This window comes from Canis aureus, chromosome 19 (assembly GCF_053574225.1).
Source record: "Canis aureus isolate CA01 chromosome 19, VMU_Caureus_v.1.0, whole genome shotgun sequence".
Classification (NCBI taxonomy): domain Eukaryota; kingdom Metazoa; phylum Chordata; class Mammalia; order Carnivora; family Canidae; genus Canis; species Canis aureus.
The window spans coordinates 55484130-55508948 of record NC_135629.1 but is presented as its reverse complement, the minus strand read 5'-3'; the positions used below and the strand labels follow the sequence as shown (position 1 = coordinate 55508948).

The 24819-nt window shown below is 46.9% G+C and overlaps 1 protein-coding gene across 11 annotated transcripts in view; it reads left to right on the top strand.

Annotated features, from left to right (window-relative positions):
• CATSPERD (catsper channel auxiliary subunit delta) overlaps nucleotides 1-24819 on the top strand; it is a 51864-nt gene that overhangs the window by 5133 nt on the left and 21912 nt on the right. For 9 of the 11 annotated variants that reach the window (XM_077860330.1, XM_077860328.1, XM_077860332.1 and 6 more), the window contains 9 exons: nucleotides 5626-5698; nucleotides 6441-6555; nucleotides 9527-9594; nucleotides 10718-10831; nucleotides 14083-14166; nucleotides 16095-16245; nucleotides 17146-17241; nucleotides 20088-20170; nucleotides 22620-22796. In XM_077860330.1, the coding sequence (XP_077716456.1) occupies nucleotides 5626-5698; nucleotides 6441-6555; nucleotides 9527-9594; nucleotides 10718-10831; nucleotides 14083-14166; nucleotides 16095-16245; nucleotides 17146-17241; nucleotides 20088-20170; nucleotides 22620-22796 (961 nt within the window). The remainder of the gene's footprint in view (nucleotides 1-5625; nucleotides 5699-6440; nucleotides 6556-9526; nucleotides 9595-10717; nucleotides 10832-14082; nucleotides 14167-16094; nucleotides 16246-17145; nucleotides 17242-20087; nucleotides 20171-22619; nucleotides 22797-24819) is intronic. The other 2 variants (XM_077860331.1, XM_077860326.1) reach the window with 1 other exon arrangement.

Sequence of the window (24819 nt, the reverse complement as noted above, 5' to 3'; positions counted from 1 at the left end):
TTAAATACAGTGAAAAATCCACACAAACTAACCATGTTTCAAGCACTCAGACACCTCGGACAGTTTAGAAACAGAGTGTTTCCATCATCACACCTGCTTTAGAGCAGGAGTCACAGATGATGCCCCCACCCCCGGCCAAATTCAGCCCGCCACCTGATTTTGTATGGCTGCTGAGTTAAGAATAGTCTTTACACTTTACATTGAAAAAAAAATCAAAAGTAGAACCATATTCTGCGGCATGTGAAATGATATGAAACTCAAATCCCGAGATCCCTGGGTGGCTCAGCAGTTTGGCACCTGCCTTCGGTCCAGGGTGTGATCCTGGGGTCCTGGGATCGAGTCCCATGTCGGGCTCCCTGCATGGAGCCTGCTTCTCCCTCTGCCTGTGTCTCTGCTTCTCTCTCTCCCTCTCTCTCTCTCTGTGGATCTCGTGAATAAATAAATAAAATCTTTAAACAAACAAAAAAACTCAAATCCCAATGTCCATAGTAAAGTTTTATTGGTACGCAGCCACATCCACGGGGTTGCATATTGTCCATGGCAGCTTTTGTGCTACAATAGCAGAGTTGAGTGGTCAAGACAGAGGCCATGTGGCCCCTAAAATATTTCCTATCTATCCTTTTACAGAAAAAGTTTGCCAGACCCCCTGTTTAGAGCATAACATCCTTAAATGAGATACCCAGAACACATTGGAGTGAGACAAATTCTGATTCCAACAGCTTCTGGAAATGACACATTCTGTAATGCCCAATAAAATGGTGAAAATGTTACTTTTCACCTACAGTGTTGGTGAGGATGAGGGCTAACGGGGATGAGGCTAAGTGTATCTGGGCAGTTTTGGAGAATCTGTCAAAATGTTGAACATGTTCTCAGACACAAAAATCCCATTTCTTGGCAGTTAACCTAAATTTGTAACTTGTTTATGTTGCTCATGTGTATGCTTCCTGAGACCTTTGTCCCACCTGGAACCTCTCCCTAGAATGTCCTTTCTTCTTGCAGTCAGGGGGAAGAGCATCCCAGGTGGCAGGGGCAACGTGTGCAAATGCCCCCAAGGCAGGACCTGGCTTGAATTGTTGGGAGGAACAGCTCAAGTGCAGTGATGGGGGGAGGAGCAAAAGGAGATGTCAACAGTATCAGATCACATGGGACTTTGTAAGGTGTGGTGACAAATTTGGATTTTAGGGGGAAGCCACCAGAGGGTATGGAAGGGAGTGGCGCAATCTGATGTCTCTTCTAGAGGGCCACTAATTGTTGGGTGACAAAGAGGAAGCAGAGAGGGGAGATGGCAGCAGGATGCAAGTGAGGGGCTGAGGCTGTGGTCCAGTGAGAAACCAGGGAGGCAGCATTGGAGGGAGACAGTGGTAGGAAAGTAGTACATGAAATCTAGTGGTTCAGAGGAGGAAGGGTCTGGAAGGGAATCAAGGAAGGCTGCATGGAGGAAAGGGCATCAGTTACACAATGAATTGAGTTGTGGAACCTTGGCTGGGGAGAAACAGTGGGGCATCAGCCCAGAGAAGGACACAGAGCTCTACCTGGCTAAGAGTTGGCCTCCTCTCTTTCAGCGTAAGGACGGAATGCCTCCCAGGATGAATACAAGTTGGCTTTGAGGGGGCATAGGCCACATCAGGTGGCGTGAAAGAGGGACGCAATATGTGTGAGGCTGGAGTGTAAAACTGAAGTCTAAGGTAGTGAGAGGGGAGGATTCTGGGCTTGCCCCCCCAGGAGAGGTTGCACAACAGTGGGAAGCATTGGTGGTTGTCACAACTGGGGGTGCTACTGGCATCTGGTGGGCAGAGGCCAGGGATGCTGCTCAGCCTCCTACAGTGCAAAGAACTGCCCCCTGTGAGAGTCATGTGGTCCCAATGTCAGCCGCACCAAGGCCAGGGAGCCCTGGGGTAGGGACACAGGTAGAGCTCAGATCATGGACCACCCTGTAGACCAGTTAAGATGTCTTGCCTGCGATCCTACAGGATATAGGTAGCCCCTCAAGATTTCTGAGTGGGAGCATTTCTGATTTCTGATTGATGCCAGCAGCCACTGCCTTTGGAATTGACAGTTATTTTTTGCTATAATATCATATGTCTAATTTAAACATGTTTCCCGTTTTCTTTCCCTTGTTTATAGACATCCTATTGTGCTGCCAGCATGCCATCTTCTGCAAGACTGGCACGAGAGTCCCCTACTTTCTAATTCACTGTTTCAAACATTTTTAAATTAATTAATTAATTTTATTAATTAACTTATTTATATGACAGAGAGAGAAGCACAGAGCCTGACACAGGGGTCAATCTTACAACTCTGACATCCTGACCGGAGTCAAAACCAAGAGTCAGATGTTTAACCAGCTGAGCCACCCAGGTGCCCCTCTAATTTACTGTTTTAAAGTTGTGTCTAGGGATCCCTGGGTGGCGCAGCGGTTTGGCGCCTGCCTTTGGCCCAGGGCGCGATCCTGGGGACCCGGGATCGAATCCCACATCGGGCTCCCGGTGCATGGAGCCTGCTTCTCCCTCTGCCTGTGTCTCTGCCTCTCTCTCTTTCTCTCTCTGTGACTATCATAAATAAATAAAAATTAAAAAAAAATAAAGTTGTGTCTAAATCCAGACCACATAAACCTTGGAGGAAAGCATATTAGTGAGGCATTTGACCTTTAGCCTGCGAACAACATAGTGTTGGTTTTGCGTGTTCTAAAGTTTGTCGTTACTTACTTCTGGATTTTTTTTTCTTTTTTTTACTTCTGGATTCTTAATTAAGTTTCTAATAGCTCCAGTTCCTGGAAAACTGAGCCACTATATATTGATTTCAACCCCAAACTTGTTTCTTTGTATTTTTTTTTCCTAGTGAACTAAAGAAGGTCTTGTAGGGCAGAAGCAAGGCTTGGTCATCTTTATGTCCCCAGAGCCTGGTATCCAATAAAAGTTTGCCAGATGCATGAATGAATTAGTGGTTTTGGTTCTTTTTTTAAAGATCAAAATAGGTTAAAACCTTGTAGTAGTTCTGAAAACTCTTGTTCAGAATACTCACCTCAGGGGTGCCTAGGTGGTTCAGTTGGTTAAACACCTGACTCTAGATTTTGGCTCAGGTCATATTTCAGGATCATAAGATGGAGCCCTGCATTGGGCTCCATGCTGGGCATGGAGCTTGTTTGAGATTCTCTGTCTTCCTCTCCCTCTGCCCTTCCATCCCACCAACCCCCATATCCCTAGCTTGTGCACACACATGCTCTCTTTCTCTCTTTGAAGAAGAAAAGAAGAAAGAAGAAAGAAGAAGAAGAAACAACTCACCTCAATGACAGATTCTATTTTTTATTTTTTTTTTAATTTTTTTAAATTTATTTATGATAGTCACAGAGAGAGAGAGGCAGAGGCACAGGCAGAGGGAGAAGCAGGCTCCATGCACTGGGAGCCCGATGTGGGATTCGATCCCGGGTCTCCAGGATCGCGCCCTGGGCCAAAGACAGGCGCCAAACCGCTGCGCCACCCAGGGATCCCTCAATGACAGATTCTAAAACAGAAACAAAACCCAAGGGCACCTGGCTGGCTCAGGCCATTAAGCATCTGACTCTTGATTTCAGCTCAAGTCTCAATCTCAGGGTCATGAGTTCAAGCTCCACATTGGGCTCCATGTGGGACATAGTGCCTATTAAAAAAAAGAGAGAGAAAGAAAAAGAAATAAAACCCAAAAATAAGTAAACAGGTAAAATAATATTCCACAGTTTATGCTTCAGTGTTCCTTTCGCCTCCAATGTGTTATTGATTTTGATGTCAACTGGATACTTGCTGAAGGCGTTCAACCCTGTAAAAGAGACAATATAATGGTAAAAATAGGGATCCCTGGGTGGCGCAGTGGTTTGGCGCCTGCCTTTGGCCCAGGGCGCGATCCTGGAGACCCAGGATCGAGTCCCACATCGGGCTCCCGGTGCATGGAGCCTGCTTCTCCCTCTGACTATGTCTCTGCCTCTCTCTCTCTCTCTCTCTCTCTCTCTGTGACTATCATAAATAAATAAAAATTTAAAAAAATTTTAAAAATAAAGGTAAAAATAACATAATTCTATCATTTTCATTCAACTTTATATCAAAGGTCCCAGACAGTGCAATATGACAGGAGAAAAACTTGAAATGTAAAACACATTGGAAAGGAAGAGACAACATTTGCCAAATCCAAGAGTATCAGCTACCAGAAGGAACAACTGAGTGTAGCAAGATGGCCAAATACAGCACAGACATTGAAAACATCAACACCTCTCTTATAAACTAGCCATGGATGCTCAGAAAAGGCAGTTAGGAAAAAGCATCATTCCGAATAGCAACAAAAGCTTTAAGATGCATAAGAATTAACTCAGCAATTCCTTTCTGTCTAAAACCATAAAACTCTGCTGGAGGGAGCAGGAGAAAGAGATCTGGAGAAGGAAGCAATATACCATGTTCATGGATGGCCTTTCACTTCTTAAACGTTTTCTGCCTGAGGGAACACATTGTTTCTTTCACGCATACACATTCCTGGTCTGAAACCTTTTACTTTAGTGGGATCAGAACCGTATAAGTGACAAAAGTGGAGTGCATCCTATGTAAGGCAAGCTGTCACTTAATGTACATTTTATGTAATTTTGTATGTGACATGGTCAAGTGACATGACTTTTTTTTTAATTTTTATTTATTTATGATAGTCACAGAGAGAGAGAGAGGCAGAGACATAGGCAGAGGGAGAAGCAGGCTCCATGCACCAAGAGCCCGACATGGGATTCGATCCCAGGTCTCCAGGATTGCACTCCGGGCCAAAGGCAGGCGCTAAACCGCTGCGCCACCCAGGGTGACATGACTTTTTAAAAATGTTATTTCAAGAAGTCAAACACCCAGTCTATAGAGATTTATTCATGCAAAGATGAAAGATGATAGATAGTTGAATACATAGATAGAACCTAACCTAATCTCATTTTTATTTTTTTATTTTATTTTTATTTTTTAAATATTTTATTTATTTATTCATGAGAGACAGAGACACAGGCAGAGGGAAAAGCAGGCTCCATGCAGTGAACCTGACATGGGACTCGATCCCAGGTCTCCAAGATCACACCCTGAGCTGCAGGTGGCGCTAAACCACTGCGCCACTGGGGCTGCCCTAAATGTCGTTTTTTTAAAAAGATTTTATTTACTTATTCATGAGAGACACAGAGAGAAAGAGGCAGAGACATAGGCAGAGGGAGAAGCAGACTCCATGCAAGGAGCCTGATGTGGGACTCGATCCCAGATCCTGAGATCACACCCTAAGCTAAAGGCAGATGCTCAACTGCTGAGCCACCCAGGCGTTCCCTAAATTTCATTTTTAAAAAGGTGGAGGGAGGGCACGTGAGTGGTTCATTCAGTTGGGCATCTGACTCTTGATTTCGGCTCAGGTTGTGATCTCAGGGTAATGAGATTGAACCCCACGTCTGGCTCCGTGCTCAGTGGGGAGCCAAACATGGGGCTCTCTCTCCCTCTCACTCTCTCTCCTGCTCCTATGTGCACCCCTCCTAAAATAAATGTTTTTTAAAAAGGAATTTTGTTTGAGTAGACCATTTTAGCATGCCTGATGTCATCTTTTTTTCTTGTGTGAAATTGTTCTAATTTAACTTTTTATTGTCTGTTTCAGAAGACGACTTTTTTTCACGAGAGATAATTTCAGAAGTAGTCTCCTTCCACTTTCTATCCCTACATCAATGAAGGTAGTTATTTTACTGGATCATATGAAGGATTCTCAACATAAGTAAGATTTGGTGGAAGATACAGTTTGGAAATATCACACTAGTCCATTTTTGTTAGTTTGAGGGCTTATATTACAATGTAAAGTATATTACATTACAAAGTAAAGACATTGAGAGCAATTTCTAAGCCAGAAGGGTTGATTCTATTCTGCTCTTATTACTAAGATAGGCTCCCCCCTACCCCCCAAAGAAGAGTTGTTGGAAATGCTCCTTGTAATGGTTTGTGTGTTGTGAATGGATAGATTAGGTGCACTAATCTCAGGGCCTCCCTAAATTGTCCTAAACAAAAACAGAAAAACCTTTATTTACTCTCTCAGTAACATCTTGAAAAATTATACCACTGGCCCCTACACTAAAGAAGGCTTTGCCATCTATTCAAATGCCAAGGTTTCTCTTATAAGCAACACGCTTATCATGTATTTTCATCGTCCATGATTTACACTTTAGGCTTTATCCTCAGAGAAAGTTTTGATAAGGAAGAAGGAGAATCGATAAGGAAGGAGGAGGTATCCGAGGGCACCAAACACCAATTTCAGGCTCTCAGTTTCTGTTCCAGCTGACCCCAAATATTCAGTTCCCAACACCTAGGAACCAAACAGCTCTTGCTGGCACACAGGTTTCTTAAATCTGCATCTCAATGTCTTACTTCCCGAATTGTCTGAAAGGATGCACTTGCTGATACTCTGTGTGTCATTATTTCTAGGCTGGCCTACCGGAAGTAACATCGGCACACATCGCTGGCTCAGTACTGCTGTTAGTAGTCAGTCGAAAAGTCTATATTTACAATTATGAAGCCAATTACTGGAACACATCTATAGGTACATGTGTTTTGTATTTTTAAAAATATTTTTTGCAACCCGCCAACATCCAAGAACAGGTTATTCATTTTCGAAATGCAAACAATGCCCCTACTTGGATGTAGTGCCCCAAGACACTGCCTCGTCCTTTAAAATTCAAAATGAATATTGAATGAGTTCAATATGAATTCAATATTCATTCAAATGAATATTGGTTGTAGGGCTGAACGTAGGGCTCAAATGAATATAGGGTTGTAGGGAACCTAGTGTCAGGGACTGTAGTTACAAACCACAAAAGCCTGCTCTGATGTGACTGGAGTAAGTCAAGGACATTGATGAGAATTGCGTTGGAGTGGATGCCAGAGAGGATGGAGGAAGGCCAGGAATGACTCATACAAGCTTGGTGACAAGGCTGAGAGATAAGAATATTCGGTCTCACCTACTGCCCGTTAGGGACAGGGAATAGGAGAGAAGATAAGCCGCATGAAGAGAGTGAAAGAAGAGGAGCCTCACTAGGAGGCAAGGGGATGAGGTGGAGAATGAAGACAAGGGAGGTGCCATTCTTTAGAAAAGGATGTTCGGGTACCCATTGTGATGAGAAAGGGGTCAGTTTGGGGCACCTGAGCGGGGCTCAGACGGTTGGGCGTCTGACTCTTGATTTCAGCCCTGGTTGTGATTTCAGGGTCATGAGATTGAGCCCCCCACCAGGTTCTGCTGTCAGTGGAGTCTGCCTGTTTCTCTCCCTCTGTTCCTGCCCCCTCCTTCTTAAATAAATAAAATCTTAAAAAAATTTTTTAAACCAGAAAAGAAAAGAAAGGGGTCAGTTCAAGGTTTCTCAACCCCAGCCCTGACATTTAGGGCTAGGTCATTCTCTGTGGGGGGCCTCCCTGGTCACTGTAGGGATGCGGGGCAGCAGCCCTGGCCCCATCCACCCCCCTGCCAGGAGCACCTCTCTCCCACTGCATCCTAACACCACAAATGTGCCCAGATGTCACCCAGTGTTCACTGGGAGCCAAAATCTCCTCAGTCGAGAGCCACAAGGGTTAGTCGATCACCATCTGGCAATTCGTTCCTTATTCTTTTGCTTCACTTACATTGGTTTTGGCGAAAGATTGTGGATCCCAGGAAGGGGAACCTTGCCCAGCCAGTGCCCTGCCTGCCAGGTGCTTGCTGAACCCTGGCAGGTGAGGGGCTGACAGTCCCCAGGAGGGACAGAGAAGCACAGCAGAGGAGCCACACCTTAGTTTGGACATGACTCTCAACAACCAGGTGACCGGATGATGCTGAGTGAATGGTGCCTGGGGTGGGAGGTAGGGGGTGCGGGAACTGGGCACAAGTGCAGTGTCAGGTGGGCAGGTAGAGAAGGTACCTAACCCAGGTGGAGTGGGCCCCCAGGGCTTCTGTTGGGGTCTGTAGTTTTTTTTTTTTTAATTTGTATTTATCTATGATAGTCACACACACACAGAGAGAGAGAGAGAGAGAGGCAGAGACACAGGCAGAGGGAGAAGCAGGCTCCATGCACCGGGAGCCCGACGTGGGATTCGATCCCGGGGCTCCAGGATCGCGCTCTGGGCCAAAGGCAGGCGCCAAACCGCTGCACCACCCAGGGATCCCTGTTGGGGCCTGTAGTAACAAGCCACAGACACCTGCTCTGACCGATCTGGGGGCCATGTCTTCAATTGTCACATCCACACCAAACGTGCAGCTGCCTCCAAACCTCGAGTCCATCCATTCTCAGCAGAACCGACCACCCTCAGCCAAACTGCCTCCTAGCCCTCCCAACTTCCTCCCTCTCTATCCCTCCCTCCAAAATTCACCCATGAGCTTGCTCTTGCTTTGCTGTCCAGTCCTCCATCCCCCTCCTGACCTCCACGTCAGTTCTTTTCTCTCTCACACTTCATGCCTCTTTTTCCTTTTTTGGGGGAGGGTATAACACTCACATAAAACTGACCATTTTAACCATTTTAAAGTGTACAATTCAGCGGCATTTAGTACATTCACAGTGTTGTGCAACTATCACCACTATCTAGTTCCAGAACATTCCATCACCCCAAGAAGAAAGACCATCCCCATCAACAGTCATATCCCATCCCCTTCCCAGCCCCTGACAACCACACACCCTCTTCCTGTCTTTCTGGATGAGCCTGTCTGGACATCTCACACACGTGGAATCACACACTCTGTGACTTTTTTTGTGCTGGCTTCTCTTGCTGAGCATCGTGTTTTGGAGCTTCCTCCCCATTTTAGTGTGTGTCAGCAGCTCGTTACTTTTTAAGGCCCCCTCCTTCTTAAATAAATAAAATCATAATTTTTAAAAAACCTAAAAAATAAAAGAAAGGAGTCAGTTCAGGGTTTCTCAACCCCACCACTGCTGACCTGTAAGGCCAGGTCATTCTCTGTGGGGGGCCACCCACAGAGATGGGTGACTGATCAGAGATGATCAGTGATGTTGAGAGCATCTTTTCCTCTCTTGTTGGCCACGTGTATATTTTATTTGGAGCTGAAGCTTCTGCTTTTACAATAGAATTAAAAAAGAATGCCTCCCTAAGAGAAAGGAGCCCTTCCTGCCATTTTGGCAGAGTCCTAAGAGTTCCCACAAAACCATTGGATCTCAACTGTGACAGGAATGCCCTCCAGATGATACCTGGCCATATCTGGAGATATCTTTAGTTGTTAAGACTGGGGGAGGATGCTTCTGGCATCCAGTTAGCAGAGACATAGTATAGTGCACACAGGACAGCCCCTCAACCAACAACAATCTGGACACAAATGTCAGTAGTGTCAAGGTCGAGAAACCCTGCTTTATATTTTCCCCTGAAATTTAGGGAACTCATGGTTTGTTGGCTGGTTGGTTGGTTTGTTTATAGTGGGTTGCATGCCCAACGTAGGGCTTGCACTCCTGACCCCAAGATGAAAGGTCACATGCTCCACTGACTGAGCCAGCCAGGTGTCCTGGAAACTCATGTTTTTTACAATGATCTTGTCCTTTTAGGTATAGAACACCCTGTTTCACATGTTTCTGGTGACAACTGTTGTTATAGTGGACATCCCTTTTGCGTGGTGAGTAGACCGTCAATTTTTTACTCTATTTTAAACATAGATAATGAATGAAAACATGGACAGAGTAATCCATGAAGGCTGGAGCATCAGGTTCCTTGATGGACCTGGGCAGTGTCCCTTCCTCAGGGTTCAGAAGAGGACCTGAGATAATGGGATCACCTGGCTGACACATTAGGAATATATCCACCTACCTTCCTTTTTTAAACTTGTTATTATGAAATATTTATAGACCGTACAGGAAGTCCCACACCCCCTTCACCAATGGTTCTGTCTTATGTAACTATAATAAAAAACTGAAACTGGGAAGCTGACCTGGAAATAATGGGTGGATCTAATTCTGTGTTATTTATCACATGTGTGAAGTCACAGAAGTACTACTGCCCTCAAAACACTAGACTGTTCAATGACCCCAAAGCTCTCCTTACATCCCTGCCCTGCTGTCCCTAACCCCTGGCATACACTAATCTATTTTCCATCTCTATAATCTCATCATTTCAAGAATGTTCTATCTATACATGGGATCGTACAATATCGAACTCTGGGGATTAGCTAGCTTTTCTCACAAAATGCTCTGGAGACTCAACCCACCAATAGCGTGTAACTAATCCATTCCCTCTTCTTATCAAATAATATTCCACGGAGTGGGTTTGGTTGTTCCCACTTTTTGGTTATTACTAATAAAGCTGCTATGAACATTCATTTTTGTCTGCACATAAGTTTTCATCTCTGGGATAAATGCCCAGGAGTGTGATCATGGGCCTCTATCTCCTTTATTTTCAGTTGAGATATAATTGAGATACAACCATGTATAAATTTAAGGTGTACAGTGTGTTGATTTGATACATTTATAGGCCACAATATGATGACCACCATAGTATTACCTAAACCTCCATCACATGATCATCATTGCCTTTTTGTGATGAGAACAATTAAGATGAATCTCTTAGCAACATTGAAATGTATTAATATGGTATTGTTATCTGTAATCACTATGCTGTGCATTAGATCTCTCGAACTTATTTATCTACCGGTTGCGAGCTTGTACCCTTAGATAATATTTCCCCAACCCCTCTAACCCTGTATCTCCTTTTAAAGAGACTGTTCTCTGTGTGTGTTATTCCAGGATATAAGTAACTCAGTTTTTGCTTATTTGCATGGAGATCAAATATCTCAGACCAACATATATTTCTCAAACAATGGGGGATTCAGATATCAGAAGTTTGCCTATGAAAAACAGGTATGTTCAATTTGATAAAAAAGTGAACAACAAAAACAAATATATGTTTATATTCTGCATGGTAGGAGTAATCTGCATGGTAGGAATAATTAGCTATCACTGTGTGAACAAGAGCTTTTCTCTCTTTAGGAGCCTAAGGCGCTGGGAGAGTAGGGAAAATTCTAGGTCATAGGAGGTTTTTTAGGAGTACTTATGTAAAAAAAAAAAAAAAAAAGGAGTACTTATGTAAATAAACCTGGTGCCACGGTAAAGTCTGCACTTAACCCCAGGCCCAGCCAAAGATCAGTACCATCAGGTGCCATCATCATTCTAATTACACAGATGAGAGAACTGTCCTGGGTCAGTTTCCACCCTCCCCAAATTATACTCATCCAGAAGCACAGAGTGTAACCTTACTTGGAAATAGGGTATTTGCAGATTGACAAAGTGGGTTTATAGTGGGTTGCATGCCCAACGCAGAGATCATACTGCGTTGATCATACTGGAGATCATACTGGATCAAAGCAGGTCCTAAATCCAACAACCGGTATCCTTAGAAGAGGGAGAGGACATGCTGAAGTGGACGAGATCCTTGGGAGCTCAAAGAGATGAATAAGTTTTATTCTGATGCAGAGAGAGTCCCGAGTCCCCAAACACTTGGGAGGGATGTGTAAAGGGAAAGCAGAAAGAGTCTGCTCTGCTCTTGAGCATTCATAGTGTCCCAAATGCAGGTTCTCTGCCCTGCCCAGGAGGCCCAAGGGAGCCTAGAACCTAAGTGACCACATATTTTCATCCAAATTAGGCCTAGGACTCAGAGTTAACATGTGCGCTTAGTTGAAAACAATCATGGCTAAAAAAACTGATAGGTGGTAGGTAGGTAGATAGACAAATAGGTGATAGGAATTGATTCACGTGGTTAAGGGACAGAGAAGCCACACAATCTGCCATCTGTGGACTGGAGAACCAGAAAGTCTGGTTCCATAGTTCCCTTTAAGTACAAAGGCTGAAGGACCAGGGAACCACTGGTGTAAGTCCTGGCATCTGAAGGCCCAAGAACAGAAGCTCTGATGTCTGAGGGCAGGAGGACGTGCGGCGTGTGTCAGCTCAATGTGAGAGATCTCAGATTCACACCTTACCTCCCCTTCTTCCTTCTATGCAGGACCCCAGTGGATTGAGTGATGCCCGCCCACACCAGTGAGAGTGATCTTCACTGGGTCTACTGAATCAAATGATTCTTCCAGAGTCACCCTCACAAACACACACAGAAATAATGTCTTACCAGTTACCTGGACATCCCTTAGCTCAGTCCAGCTGACACACAAAATGAACCAACACAAGTCCACCCCTTGTCGCCGTGGCGGCCATCCGCATCTCTTTCAACCATACTTACTCTCCAAATAAAGACACTAACAAGGCCATAATTCCACCCAACACAATCCAACCGTCCTCAGTACAACTGAAAAGGCATTCCTCCTGTGTGAAGTTTACTCTTCTCCTTGATGTCCTCTCACTCAAACACCAGTTATAAATACAACAGTCTATCTGCTGTGTGTGCGAATGTGTACGTGTGTGTGCACGTACGTGGGGTTATTGTTGTTTTCGAGGCCAGAGGGTTGAGACTCCTGAGTAGTCATGATTCATCCCCTTGGAGTTCCACCAGCAGGGAAGGAGTTGGGGTGTCTGCTGGGGAGGTGATGAGCAGGCCACTGGGAAGCCCAGCAACCCATGCCAGCTGGGATGGATTGACCATATGTCTTGGTCAGCTTGTGCCACCGTAACAGATGCCACGATCTGGGTGACTTAAACAATGGAAATTTATTTCTCACAGTTCTGGAGGCTGGAAAGTCCAAGATCAAGATAATAGGGGATTTAGCTCCTGGTAAGGGCTCTCTTCCTGGCTTGCAAATGGCCACCTTCTTACTGTGTCCTCACCTGACGAAGAGAGAATGCTTGGTATCTCGTCTTCCTTTTAATATATTTTCTTTATTTGAGAGAGATAGCTGGAGCAGATGGAGAGGGAGAAGCAGACTCCCCACTGAGCAGGGAGCCTGATACAGGGCTCCATCCCAGGACCCCAGCTTGTGATCTGAACTGAAAGCAGACACTCAGCCACTGAGCCACCCAGGGGCTCTAGGTGTCTCTTCTTATAAAGGCACTAACCTCATCATTGGGGCCCCACCCTCATGACTTCATCTAAACCTACGTAGTTCCCACAGGCCCCACCCCCAAGGGCCATCCCACGGGGGGCTAATTTGAATGTTTGTCTCCCCCTCTCAAATTTATATGTTGCCATTCTAATGCCTGATATGATTGTATTAGGAGTTGGAGCCTTTGGGCATGTTTATTTATTTTTTAAAAATTTTATTAATTTATTCATGAGAGACAGAGAGGCAGAGACATAGGCAGAGGGAGAAGCAGACTCCCTGAGGGGACCCTGATGTCGGACTCAGTCCTAGGACCCTGGGATCACGCCCTGAGCTGAAGGCAAAGGCTCAACCACTGAGCCATCCAGGTGCCCCAGGAGTGTTTAGAGTATGAAGATGGAGTCCCAGTGAATGGGACCAGTGCCCTTCTGAAAGAGGGAGCCATGGAGAGTTTGCTAGCCTCCTTCTGCCATGTGGGAACACAGTAAGAAGAACATAACCCAGAAGCAGGCCCTCTCTTGGCTGTGCTGGCACCTTGATCTCAGATTTCCAGCCCTCCACAACTGTGAGCAACAAACTTGTATTGTCTCTAAGCTACTCTGTCTGTGGCACTTTGTGAGAGCAGCCAACATGGACTAAGGCAGGTGTTAGGACTTGAACATATGAACATTGGGGGAAGACGCAATTCAGTCCACAACACTGTTTATGATGGAAAACTCCCCCTAGGAACCCAAGAGGCTTAAAACAGCAGTCTTTCTCCCTCTTACCTGAAAGATGTCTGGAGGCAGCCAGCTGGGCTAGCCCACTGTCCCTAGAATAGGGCCTGTGGCCTCATTCTCCAACTTGGCTTCTGGGCACTTTGCAGACCCACCAAAAATAAGGAATCTCAGCAGGAGTGAAGGCTTTAAGCAGGCGTCTAGCAGTCTGAGGTCACACCACTTCCTCCCAACATCCCCAAACCAAGGTATTTTCATTCAAGGTTCTGTCCTACATGCTACATTTCCATAGAGGGGAAATAGATCGTAACTAAAAAGACTTTCCCTCATTCTGGCTTATGAGGTAATTTGGAGTTTAAATCAAACTCCTTAATGGTTTATTCATATGTGATGTTTTTTGTTTGTTTCACAGGCAGAACTAGTCGGGTCTTTGGGTGGGATCTTCTACTTTCACTCCTTGTCACAGGTTGGGCTGCTTCTCACTGATCAAGGGAAGGTGAGTAACTTTGGACTGGGAAGAAAGGTTTAAGTGACCTTTGCCCCAAGCCAGGTTTTTGTTAAGAGTCACACACTTGGATTTTCTTTTTTTTTTTATAATAAATTTATTTTTTATTGGTGTTCAATTTGCCAACATACAGAATAACACCCAGTGCTCATCCTGTCAAGTGCCCCACTCAGTGCCCGTCACCCATTCACCCCCACCCCCCGCCCTCCTCCCCTTCCACCACCCCTAGTTCGTTTCCCAGAGTTAGGAGTCTTTATGTTACACACTTGGATTTTCATATCTGAAATCCATCTAGGTTTTCATCTATCCATTCATGTATCCATTTATTCATCCATCTATCCATCCTACCATCCATCCACCCATCCATATATCTTAGCTACTTATCCAACCATCCATCCATCCATCCACTCATCCATATATCCTACCTTCTTATCCATCCATCCATCCATCCATCCATCCTTCATCCTTCCATCCATCCATTTACCTACTTATCCATCCATTCATCCACCCACCTGTGCACCTACCTGTTCATCCATGCACCCATCTACCCACTCACACACCCACCACTCCCCTCCCCCTCTCATTTGCTGATACAGTCATGCACTTGGCAATATTTACGTAGTGTCTAGGAGGTGCTAAGCACTGTGCTGAACACTAGGGATAAAATACAAAGTTTGATGCACATATCGCTGACAAGATGGCTGTAAATGCTTCGTGTTGAAGTCTTTGTTTAGTGATTATTTTCATGTGTATTCAGAAAATCAGTACACGAAACTTGTGACCTCACAGATATCATTTAGAATAAGACTAAGTTAAGAAGACGAGTCAGTCCACGTAAACCACATTTGAAGAAAAATGATTAAGGCAGAAAAAGATTAAGTACGGTCAGCACCCAGGTAGGATGTGCAGCTCTGGAGTTTCGGGGAGCCCTGCAGTCAGGAAGACACTGGGCTGACCTGCATGGCTGAAGCCCCCACCCTCTGCTAGGTGCTGTCCCTGCCCAGAGTGCCCTCATTTGCCTGAAGTGCCCGGGGCCTTGCCCTGCTCCGGAGTGACCGCAGCGTCCAGGGTTGCAGGCTATGCATGATTTCCCAGCCTGCCCACAGGCTTTGGCTGGCAGGTCTCCATACTCCAGAGATGGGGTGGGTGTCCATGCGCTGCAGTGTCCCTCTAGGCTCACTCCCTGCACATTTGCATTCTTAGGGCCCGTTGAGGTGCCTCCGCCTTCTCACAGAGGAGGAGAGCTGCAGGGCAGGTTTCTCTCTGTGTGCTCAGTACCCAGTACTTTTCCACTCCCAGTCTCCCTTTACTTTCGGCCCCCTAGTGCCTGAAACTGGTGGAGCCTTTGGTTTGGGGCTCCCTCTGCAGTGAGCTGCGTCCCACACCTGACCCAGCAGCCTTGAGGAGGGACGCTTTCTCCGGCTCAGCGCTTTCTCTGGCCTCACCTGTCAGCGATCCAAGGCTGCCCTCCTTCATGTTGGGCATGTCACCTCAGTTGGCTACTCTGCCACCAGGTGGCTCAGCCCCTCAAGACAGGGGACCGGAGGCAGCAGGTGCATGACACAGCCTGAGCTGGGGGCACCATCCATCCTGCCCTGGGCGCTGGGTCTCTGGCTCCCCAGCCCAGGGAACTGTGCATGTTGTGGGAGGAATAGTTCTTTGGGGCCATCCTGGGCACCGTGGGGTATAGAGCAGCACCCCTGGCCTCACCCACTCCCTGCCAGGGGCACCCCCAGTTCTGATGGCCCCACATGTCCCCGGACACTGCCCAGCATCCCCTGGGGGCAGCATCACCCCAAACTGAGACCCACTGGCCCAGATAATGTTTGCAGGATATCCAGTAGCAAAGCACGCAGCCCCCTGCTACTGCTGAGCCCAGATTCTTTCTCGGGCCCAGATGCGGGGGCTTTTCCTCTTAGGCTAGGTTCAGCTACTCAGAACACCCCCTGAACTTCAGTTTCGGGCTGCCTTTTGACTACAACGGGACCCTTAACATCCTCATCACCCCCGGCCAGAAGGGCATCCTGATCTTCTGGTTTGAGAGGAGCCTGTTGCTTTCCAGAAACTCAGGTGAGTGAGACCCAAGCCCAGGTCCCCCTCTGGGCGGGGAGAGCACAGCTGGTTTGTCTCTCCCCTGCCTCGAGCAGATGGGGACCAGCCCGTTCTCACTCTCGGGGCCCTCACTGCATCCATCTCTCTCCCTGCCCCAGTTTCCACTTCCTGGAGTCTTTAGGGCCGCGTGGGCAGGTTCTGAAAGTCACCCTCCAGTCACCCAGGGCAGAGCCCCAAGTCTCCCCTCCAGGAACCACAGGTCTTGTTTGGGTGCCAAGGTTAGCAACTCTGGGACGTCGCTCGGGGCTGCCCACTTGGACTTCCCCTGGCCAGAGAGAACTCGGGAAATGGCACAGCACCTCTGGCTGCCTCGCTGAGGAATCGGGGCAACGCCCACACTGCGTGAGCCCCTGCCCGCCAGCCAGCACGAGATGAGAAGCAAACAGCAGCCCCTCCACCCTGCCCAGGGAAGGGATACCACCAGGGAGGCCCTTGGACACAGGTGTGGCTGCAAGAGCACCAGCCAGGCCACTTGAACACCATGCCCCATGCCCCGTGCAAGAGAAGGGCTCAGGGCTCCCCTCCATTTGGGGAGCTCATTTGAGAAGGGAAGCTCTTATTCCTTACACGCTGCCCATATAGCAAAAGGCATTCCATGCTGTGCAAGACAGCATTTTCTGTGAACCCTGCAGCCAACGATGTGCTGCATTCCTGTCCCATGGGGCACACAGGGTTGGTTTTCTCGAACCCAAGCTCATTCTGCACGATGCTCTTACAGCCGAGCACCTTGGTGCTGTGTTTCCCTCCATTCTGCATCGTGTGAGTCACGCACTAAGGGTTGGGGCAGGCGGCGGGGATTGCTCAGCCTTTCAGCAGTGAGGGTCCCTTTGCTCACGACTCTGCCCTATTGTCTCACAGGTCAGCTGGTTTACCCTGTCCAGGTGAAAGAAGGACCCCACACCTTGCTCTCTTCCATTTCTGAGGCCAACGTCACCATCTACAGCGTGGCTGCCAGTGCGTGCCCAACCTATGGGTAGCTTTCTAGAAGTGCCTTATACCGGGCTTACTAACCACTGACCTGCTAGATCCAGTCCAGCCAAAACCAAACCACACCAAACAAGACCTGAACCAAAATGTGATTGTCTCACATTTGAGGAAAACTCTTGGCATAAACTTTTGTACCTTTTCACCATGAAGTGAAATATGAATTGGGTGTTGGCTTTCTGGGGCCACTACAACAAATGCCCCCAAACTGTTATGGTTCTGGAAGCCAGAAGTCTGAAGTCAAGGTTGTCAGCAGGGCTGTGCTCCCTGCATAGGCTCCAGGGAAGGATCTGCCCCAGGCCTGTTTCCCTGGCTTCCAGGCGGCTGTCCTCACCACCATGTGCTCCCTCTGTGCACAGCTGTGTCCAAACAACCCCCTTTTTACAAAGACACCAGTCATCCTGGGTTAGGAAGTACTTTGATTACCTCGTTTTAACTGAATCATCTCTGTAAAGAGCTGATCTCCAAATACAGTCACCTTCTGAGGTCCTGGGGGTTAGGATCTTTTTTGGAGAGGACATTTCAACCTATAACAGATGGCATCTCAGGATTTCTTTTCTTTTTTTTTTTTAAAGATTTTATTTAAATAAATAAATAGTTGACATAGAGAGAGCGAGCATAAGCAGGGGAGAGGCAAAGGGAGAGGGAGAAGCGGGCTCCCCGGGGAGCAGGGAGCCCAACATGGGGCTCAGTCCCAGGACCACACGATCACGACCTGAGCTGAAAGCAGATGCTTAACCGACTGAGCCCCCACAGGCGCCGGCATCTCAGGCTTTCTTTGGTACTAAAATGTCCTGCTGCTGTCCTGAAAGATGAACTTCACCAGACTAATATTTCTCCCCCGGCAGCTCCCAAGTTGGAAACTTAGAGGCAAATAGTGAGACACACTGAGGGCGGGGGGTCGGGGGTGTCACTTGGGTGCTAAGTCAGTGTCTCCCCTGTTTGCTGATCATCATGTTATATCCTCCCAACTATGTCCCTGTAGCTGTTTAAAATGAACTTAGAGGGCAGCCTGGGTGGCTCAGCGGTTTAGTGCTGCCTTCAGCCCAGGGTGTGATCCTGGGGACCCGGGATCGAGTCCCACGTTGGGCTTCCTGCGTGAAACCTGCTTCTCTCTCTACCTGTGTCTCTGCCTCTCTCTCTCTCTCTGTGTCTCTCATGAATAAATAAATTTTTTAAAAAATCTTAAAATGAACTTAGAGTTACAGAAATTCATGATATAAAATGTTCTTATAATTAAAACTAGTAGTGCATGGCCCTTTAAATTATTATTGTTATTTTTTAATATCACAAGTACAGTTAAAATCCCTTGGGACTCCTGGGTGGTTTAGTCAGTTACGCACCTGTTACGCACCTGCCTCTCGATTTTGGCTTAGGTCATGATCTCGGGGATGTGAGATCGAGACCCACATCAGACTCCACTATCTGCATGAGAGTCATTCTCTCCCTCTCCCTCTGTCCCCCCGACCCTGCTCACTCTCTGTCTCTTAAGAAATATATATAATAAAAATAGAAAAAATAAAGTCCCTTGGAGTGGCTCCCTAAACCCAGGTCCTCTTTGGCTCCCTGGAGGTAAACCTGGTTAGGAATTCGGGGAGAAAGACACCCCGTTGAAAGACACACAGCGTGTACTAAATATGGACCTGCTGAGAACATAGCATCGCACAGATCATTTGCTTGTACGTAAGTGGCGTCCTGTCACAGTGTGACTCCCTCTGTCATCCACCTCTTCCACTACACCTCATGTTCTATTCCACTGTGGTGAGAACACGTTAACAGGAGATCTGCCTTCTTAACAAATCGTGAAGTGTCCGGTGCAGTATTAACTACAGGCATGACACACAGCCGAGCTCTAGAACGGACTCATCCTGCGCCCCTGAAACGTTATACCTGTTGAATAGCAACCCCACATTTCCTCAACCTGGGACAACTGTGGTTGTCTGATCTGGGGATGAGCTATCAGCAGCCACTGGGTGGCGGCCCAGGATGCTGCCCAGCATCCTACAATACACGGGGCGCCCCCCAACACCCCCGAAAGAAGAATCTGGTCCCAAACCTCAGGCCAAGGTTGGGAAGCCCTGAGCTGGGTTCATTAGCTCCTTGCTCTGCAAACACACTTCTGCTTTTCTACACCAGATGCTTTCCCCAAGTTTCAACTTAAGCCTTGCTCTTTCTGAAAGCTTCCCTTCTTTTTTTTAAAGAATTAAAATATGCACTGGATTCGGTTGACCTTTTCACAGAAACTTTTAATGGTGTCCCATGTTCCTTGAAACTTTGTGTCCCCAAAGACCAAAAACAACCTCAATGTCCATCCATGGAGGACTGGGTAAATCAGTTATAGTCCCGTTGGGGTACATTCATACACACGAAAGAAGACAATTAAGTTTTTTTCTTAGAAAGCTTGAGAGAGTTCCAGAATATGATGCCACGAATACAAGACTACCAGAAAAGATGTTTCCTAAAACATTTAACCGGGGTTATCTAAGTCAGAGGTCAGCAAACCATGGCCCAAGGGCCAAATGTGGCCCACCACCTGTTTTTGTAAATAAAGTTTTATTGGAACAAAATCACGCCCATTCATTTACAAGTTGTCTCTAGCTGTTTTCACAGAGTTAAACATTATAAACATATCACATGACCAGAAGAGCAGAAAATATTTACCATCTGGTCCTTTACAGAAGATGTTTGCTGACCCCTGGTCCATATGGTGGAATCTGGGGTAATTTTTTGTTAAGCTTTCTATACTTTTTATACTTTTGTCCATTGAAATGACCCTCATTTCAATGTTGTTCTGTGTTGTTCGTTTTTTTTCCTAGATGAATATGAACTGGCAGTTTTAACTCGGGAGAACAATTTGTATTATGGCAGCCTGGGAATCCTGTCAACTTCTCTAATCAAAGTAGGTAAATTTGAAGTAGCGTCATTACCCTGTTGGTAAGGTATAATGGTCTTGTTCTCAAACTTTTTTTTTTTTTTTTTTTTTTTTTGAGAGAGAGCAAGCAGTAGACAGGGCAGAGGGAGAGGAAGAGAGAATTTTGAGGAGGCTCCACACTCAACTTGGAGCCCAACACAGGACTTAATTCCTTAACCCTGAGATCATGACCTGAGCCCAAGTCAAGAGTTGGACACTTAACCAACTGAGCCACCAGGCGCTGCATTGTTCTCAAACCTTTTTTTTTTTAAAGGGTGGGGGGGTAGCCCCAGTGGCACAGCTGTTTAGCGCCGCCTGCAGCCCAGGGCATGATCCTGGAGACACTGGATCGAGTCCCACGTTGGGCTCTCTGCATGGAGCCTGCTTCTCCCTCTGCCTGTGTCTCTGCCTCTCTCTTTCTCTCTGTATCTCTATGAATAAATTAATAAAATCTTTAAAAAAAGATTTAAAAAATGTATTCATCAGAGACACAGAGAGAGCGAGGCAGAGACATAGGGAGAGGGAGAAGCAGGCTCCATGCAGGGAGCCCAACATGGGACTCAATCCTGGGACTCCAGTATCACGCCCTGGGCCAAAGGCAGGTGCTAAACTGCTGAGCCACCCAGGGATCCCTGTTCTCAAACTTCTGATCCTTTATCTGAAGGCTAGAAATTGCTTTGGTTATTAAAATAGTAGTAGTACTTCAATAACAATAGTAATAATTTATTTTTTAATATGTTATTTATTTATTCACGAGAGAGAGAGAGAGAGGCAGAGACACAGTCAGAGAGGGGAGAAGCTGGCCCCATGCAGGGAGCCCGACGCAGGACTTGATCTCAGGTCTCCAGGATCACACCCTAGGTGAAGGCAGGTGTTAAACCGCCAAGCCACCCAGGCATCCCAACAATAGTAATAATTTAATGTTAATTTTAATTACTATTGAATTAATTAATTTTGGAAAAAATAAGTGATTTTAGTAGTTATGAAAGTTATGACAACAGCTGCTAAAATTTCCTGAGCACTCAGAATATGGTAGGTGCTGGTCTGAGTGTTTTCCATCTGTCACCTCATTTAATCCCGACCACCACCTTCAGAAGGGGAACTTTGGGGGGCTAGCTGGCTCAGTCGGAAGAGCTTGTGACTCTTGATCTCAGGGTCATAAGTTTGAGCCCCACGTTGAGCATAGAGATTACTAAAAATAAATAAAACAAACTTTAAAAAAATATTTTATTTATTCATGAGAGGCACACAGAGAGAGGCAGAGACACAGGCAGAGGGAGAAGCAGACTCCCTGATGTGGAACTCGATCCTGGACCCGGGGATCACACCCTGAGCCAAAGGCAGATGCTCAACCGCTGAACCACCCAGGTGCCCCAAATAAATAAATAAACTTAAAAAAAAAAAAAAAACAGAAAGAAGGGCTTAGGTCGTGATCTAGGGGTCCTGGGATTGAGCCCCATGTTGGGCTCCCTGCTCGGTGGGGAGTCTGCTTCTTCCTCTCCCTCTGCCCCTCCCTCCTACTTCTGTTCTCTCACCCCCTGTCTCTGTCAAATAAATAAATAAAATCTCTAAAAAAAAAAAAAACACCCAAAACAAAAGTAGAGTCTTATATTGTCCCCATTGGACAGACAGAAAAGCTGAGGCATGGAGAGGTAAGAAGTGGTGGTAGGTAGAGGTCATTTCTGATCTTATTTCATCCTCACAAAGCCCCAGGAAGGAGATCATATCATCCAACTTTTACAAGGGAGGAAAAACCGAAGTTCAAATCTGCCTCTTTCCCAAGGCCCAATAACTCACTAGCAGCTGAGCCCGAAAAGCCCCCCAGGCATGCCGATCGCTCCCTCCGTGCTTTTGCTGCTAGATCTGCAGCTGCCAATGTTCTGGAAGGCTGCCTGGCATGGAAATAGGGTAGGATGGGGAACAGGACCATATCGTTGAAGGCTTCACCCTGACATTCTGGCGACCAGGGCGTTTTCTGGGTGAGGGTCTGTAGTCTTCGTCTGAGTCTCCAGGGCAGTCCAGGACCCGTGCATAAGTCTAGACTACTTCCTGCGTATCCTCTCTGATGAGGAAAGATGGAGCTTCCATTACTGATCACCAACGAGTGAATGCAGCTGAAGGGTAGATATCTCCGCCAGTGTACTGGTGCCTCTGATTGTTTGGCCTACCTTCATTCAACCTGAAGTGTAAGGTAAAACTGACATCCCCAAAACCTGATCTCAGGGCGCCTGGGTGGCTCAGTGGTTGAGCATCTGTCTTCAGCCCAGGGAGTGATCCCGGGGTCCTAGGATCGAGTCCCACATCGGGCTCCCTGAGGGGAGCCTGCTTCTCCCTCTGGCTATGTCTCTGCCTCTCTCTCTGTATTTCTCATGAATAGGTAAATAAAATCTTAAAAAAAAAAAGAATGACCTGATCTCCAAAACTGCTTTCCCTTTAGTTTACAGGCCAAAACATCTGGTCCCAAGAGGCAGCCCTCATGTTCACTGACGTGGGGAGGGTGGAGATACTGGTCCCGCTGTCCGACCCGGTGTTTCCAGCATTCGATTTCGAGAAGTGCCCCGTCAACATCCAGGCGATTCTCATGGATCCTCAACTCCAAGTTGACGTTTGCAAAGTATGTGATCGTCACTGTTTCGGTCAACGTTCCGGGCATTCTTTCTAAAAAAGACAAATCACACAGACCCAGTGCTGGGCATTTGTCACCAACAACCAGGCATGAGGGCTCCAAGGGGGGTTGTCGGGCAAAATAAGGGATGAGCAGCTATACTTGAATTGCATGTAATTGGCTCAATTTGACACCCAGCCACCAACTGCCCCAAAGGCTGGTACCCTCAGATGGTTTCATGCCCCTTATTTCAGACAGAAACATATATCACGTTGTTAGACTCTCTTTGTAACAAGGAAGCCGGTCAATCCTTGCAATGGTTTGGGGGAGAATAAAGCAAAGGGTGTGCTGGCCAGGACTGCTCCCTCCTCAAGCAGTCAAGCGAACCATCAGTGAGCATTCTACACAATCACCCAGAGACGGGCTGCCTGGCTGGCTCAGCTGGTTAAGTGCTGGGCTCTTTGGCTCAGGTCATGATCTCAGGACCATGAGATCAAGCCCCACATCAGGCTCCACACTCAGTGTGGAGTCTGCTTGAGATTCTCTCTCTCTCCCTGTCCTCTGCCCCTCCCCCCACTCTCCATCTCTCTCAAATAAAATCTTAAAAAAAAAAAAAAGAATCTTACCTGGAGAGCTCTGGAGAGAGAGAGCCGATTGGGCTCAAGGCTTCTCCTGAGCCTTGGGGGTCAGCCTTGACCCCCACCACATGAGCCGATCCAAGAGGGGGGAAATGATAGAAAGATGATGGAAACACACATGTGCACCACTTTTGATTCATCGTTTTGTGAGTAACGGAAAGTTCAACTCAAATGAGCTTGAGCCGGATAAACAACTGTTGGCTCATGCAGCCAAGAAGTCTTGAAAGGGCACTTCAGGTGAGGCTTGATTTAGTGACTCAGGTCATGCCAGCAAGGAGCTGGCTTCTGTCCGTCTGTCCACTCTGCCTGCTGGGGTGCTCCAGGCTTCATCCTTGAAGAGCCATCTAGATGCCTCTGCGAAGCCCTGGGTTCTGGTATCTTGGCAGCGAGCTGGCAGCTGCCTGTGCAGACTGGCATCCTCCCCAGTGTCCCAGGCAAGAGAGGGTCTCTCATCGCAGTTCTGCAGAAGCCAAGAGGAATCCCTCCTCCTGCAGGGTCTTCCACATCTCATTGGCTCAGAGGGGTTGATGTCATCCACCTTATCCACGCCTGCACCAATCACATGGCTGGAGTTGAGCCGATGAGAGTCCAGTCAGTCCTTCGAGAGTCATCAGGTCGACTCACCAGGCCATCTGCCCAAGGATGTGCAAAGGGGCTGATAGGCCAAAGGAGATCGAGGATACCCTCGGGAAAGGGGACCAGCTGCTGGACAGACGCAGTAAAATATCTTCTCTGGGCCGGTCCACAGTCCACTCCTGCAGGCCCTGGCAATCACATGATCAGAAGTGCAAAAGAACGCCATTCCTTTTATTTTAAAAAAATTTTTTAATTAATTAATTAATTAATTAATTAATTATTTGAGAGAGAGAGAGAGAGACCAGAGAGCAGGGGGAGAGGCAGAGGCAGAGGGAGAAGCAAACTACCCACTGAGCAGGGAGCCCAACGTGGGGCTTGATCCCGGGACCCTGATATCATGACCTGAGCAGAAGGCAGACGCTCAACCAACTGAGCCATCCAGGCGCCCTATTTCCTATTTCGCTTAAGGTGTATAGTGTAATGATGTATAGTATTGCAAAATGATCACCACAATCCATCTCGTTAACATCCTTCACTTTCCGTAATTACAGATTGGTTCTTTCTAGTGATAGGAACTTTTAGGGATGCCTGGGTGGCTCAGTGGTTTAGCGTCTGCCTTCCGCTCAGGGCGTGATCCTGGATTCCCCGGGATCGAGTCCCACGTCGGGCTTCCTGCATGGAGCCTGCTTCTCCCTCTGCCTGTGTCTCTCATGAATAAATTTTTAAAAATCTTAAAAAAAAAAAAACTTTTACGACCTCCTCTCTTAGCACTTCCAAATACACAGACGGTGTTGTTTAATTGTAATCACCCTGCTGGA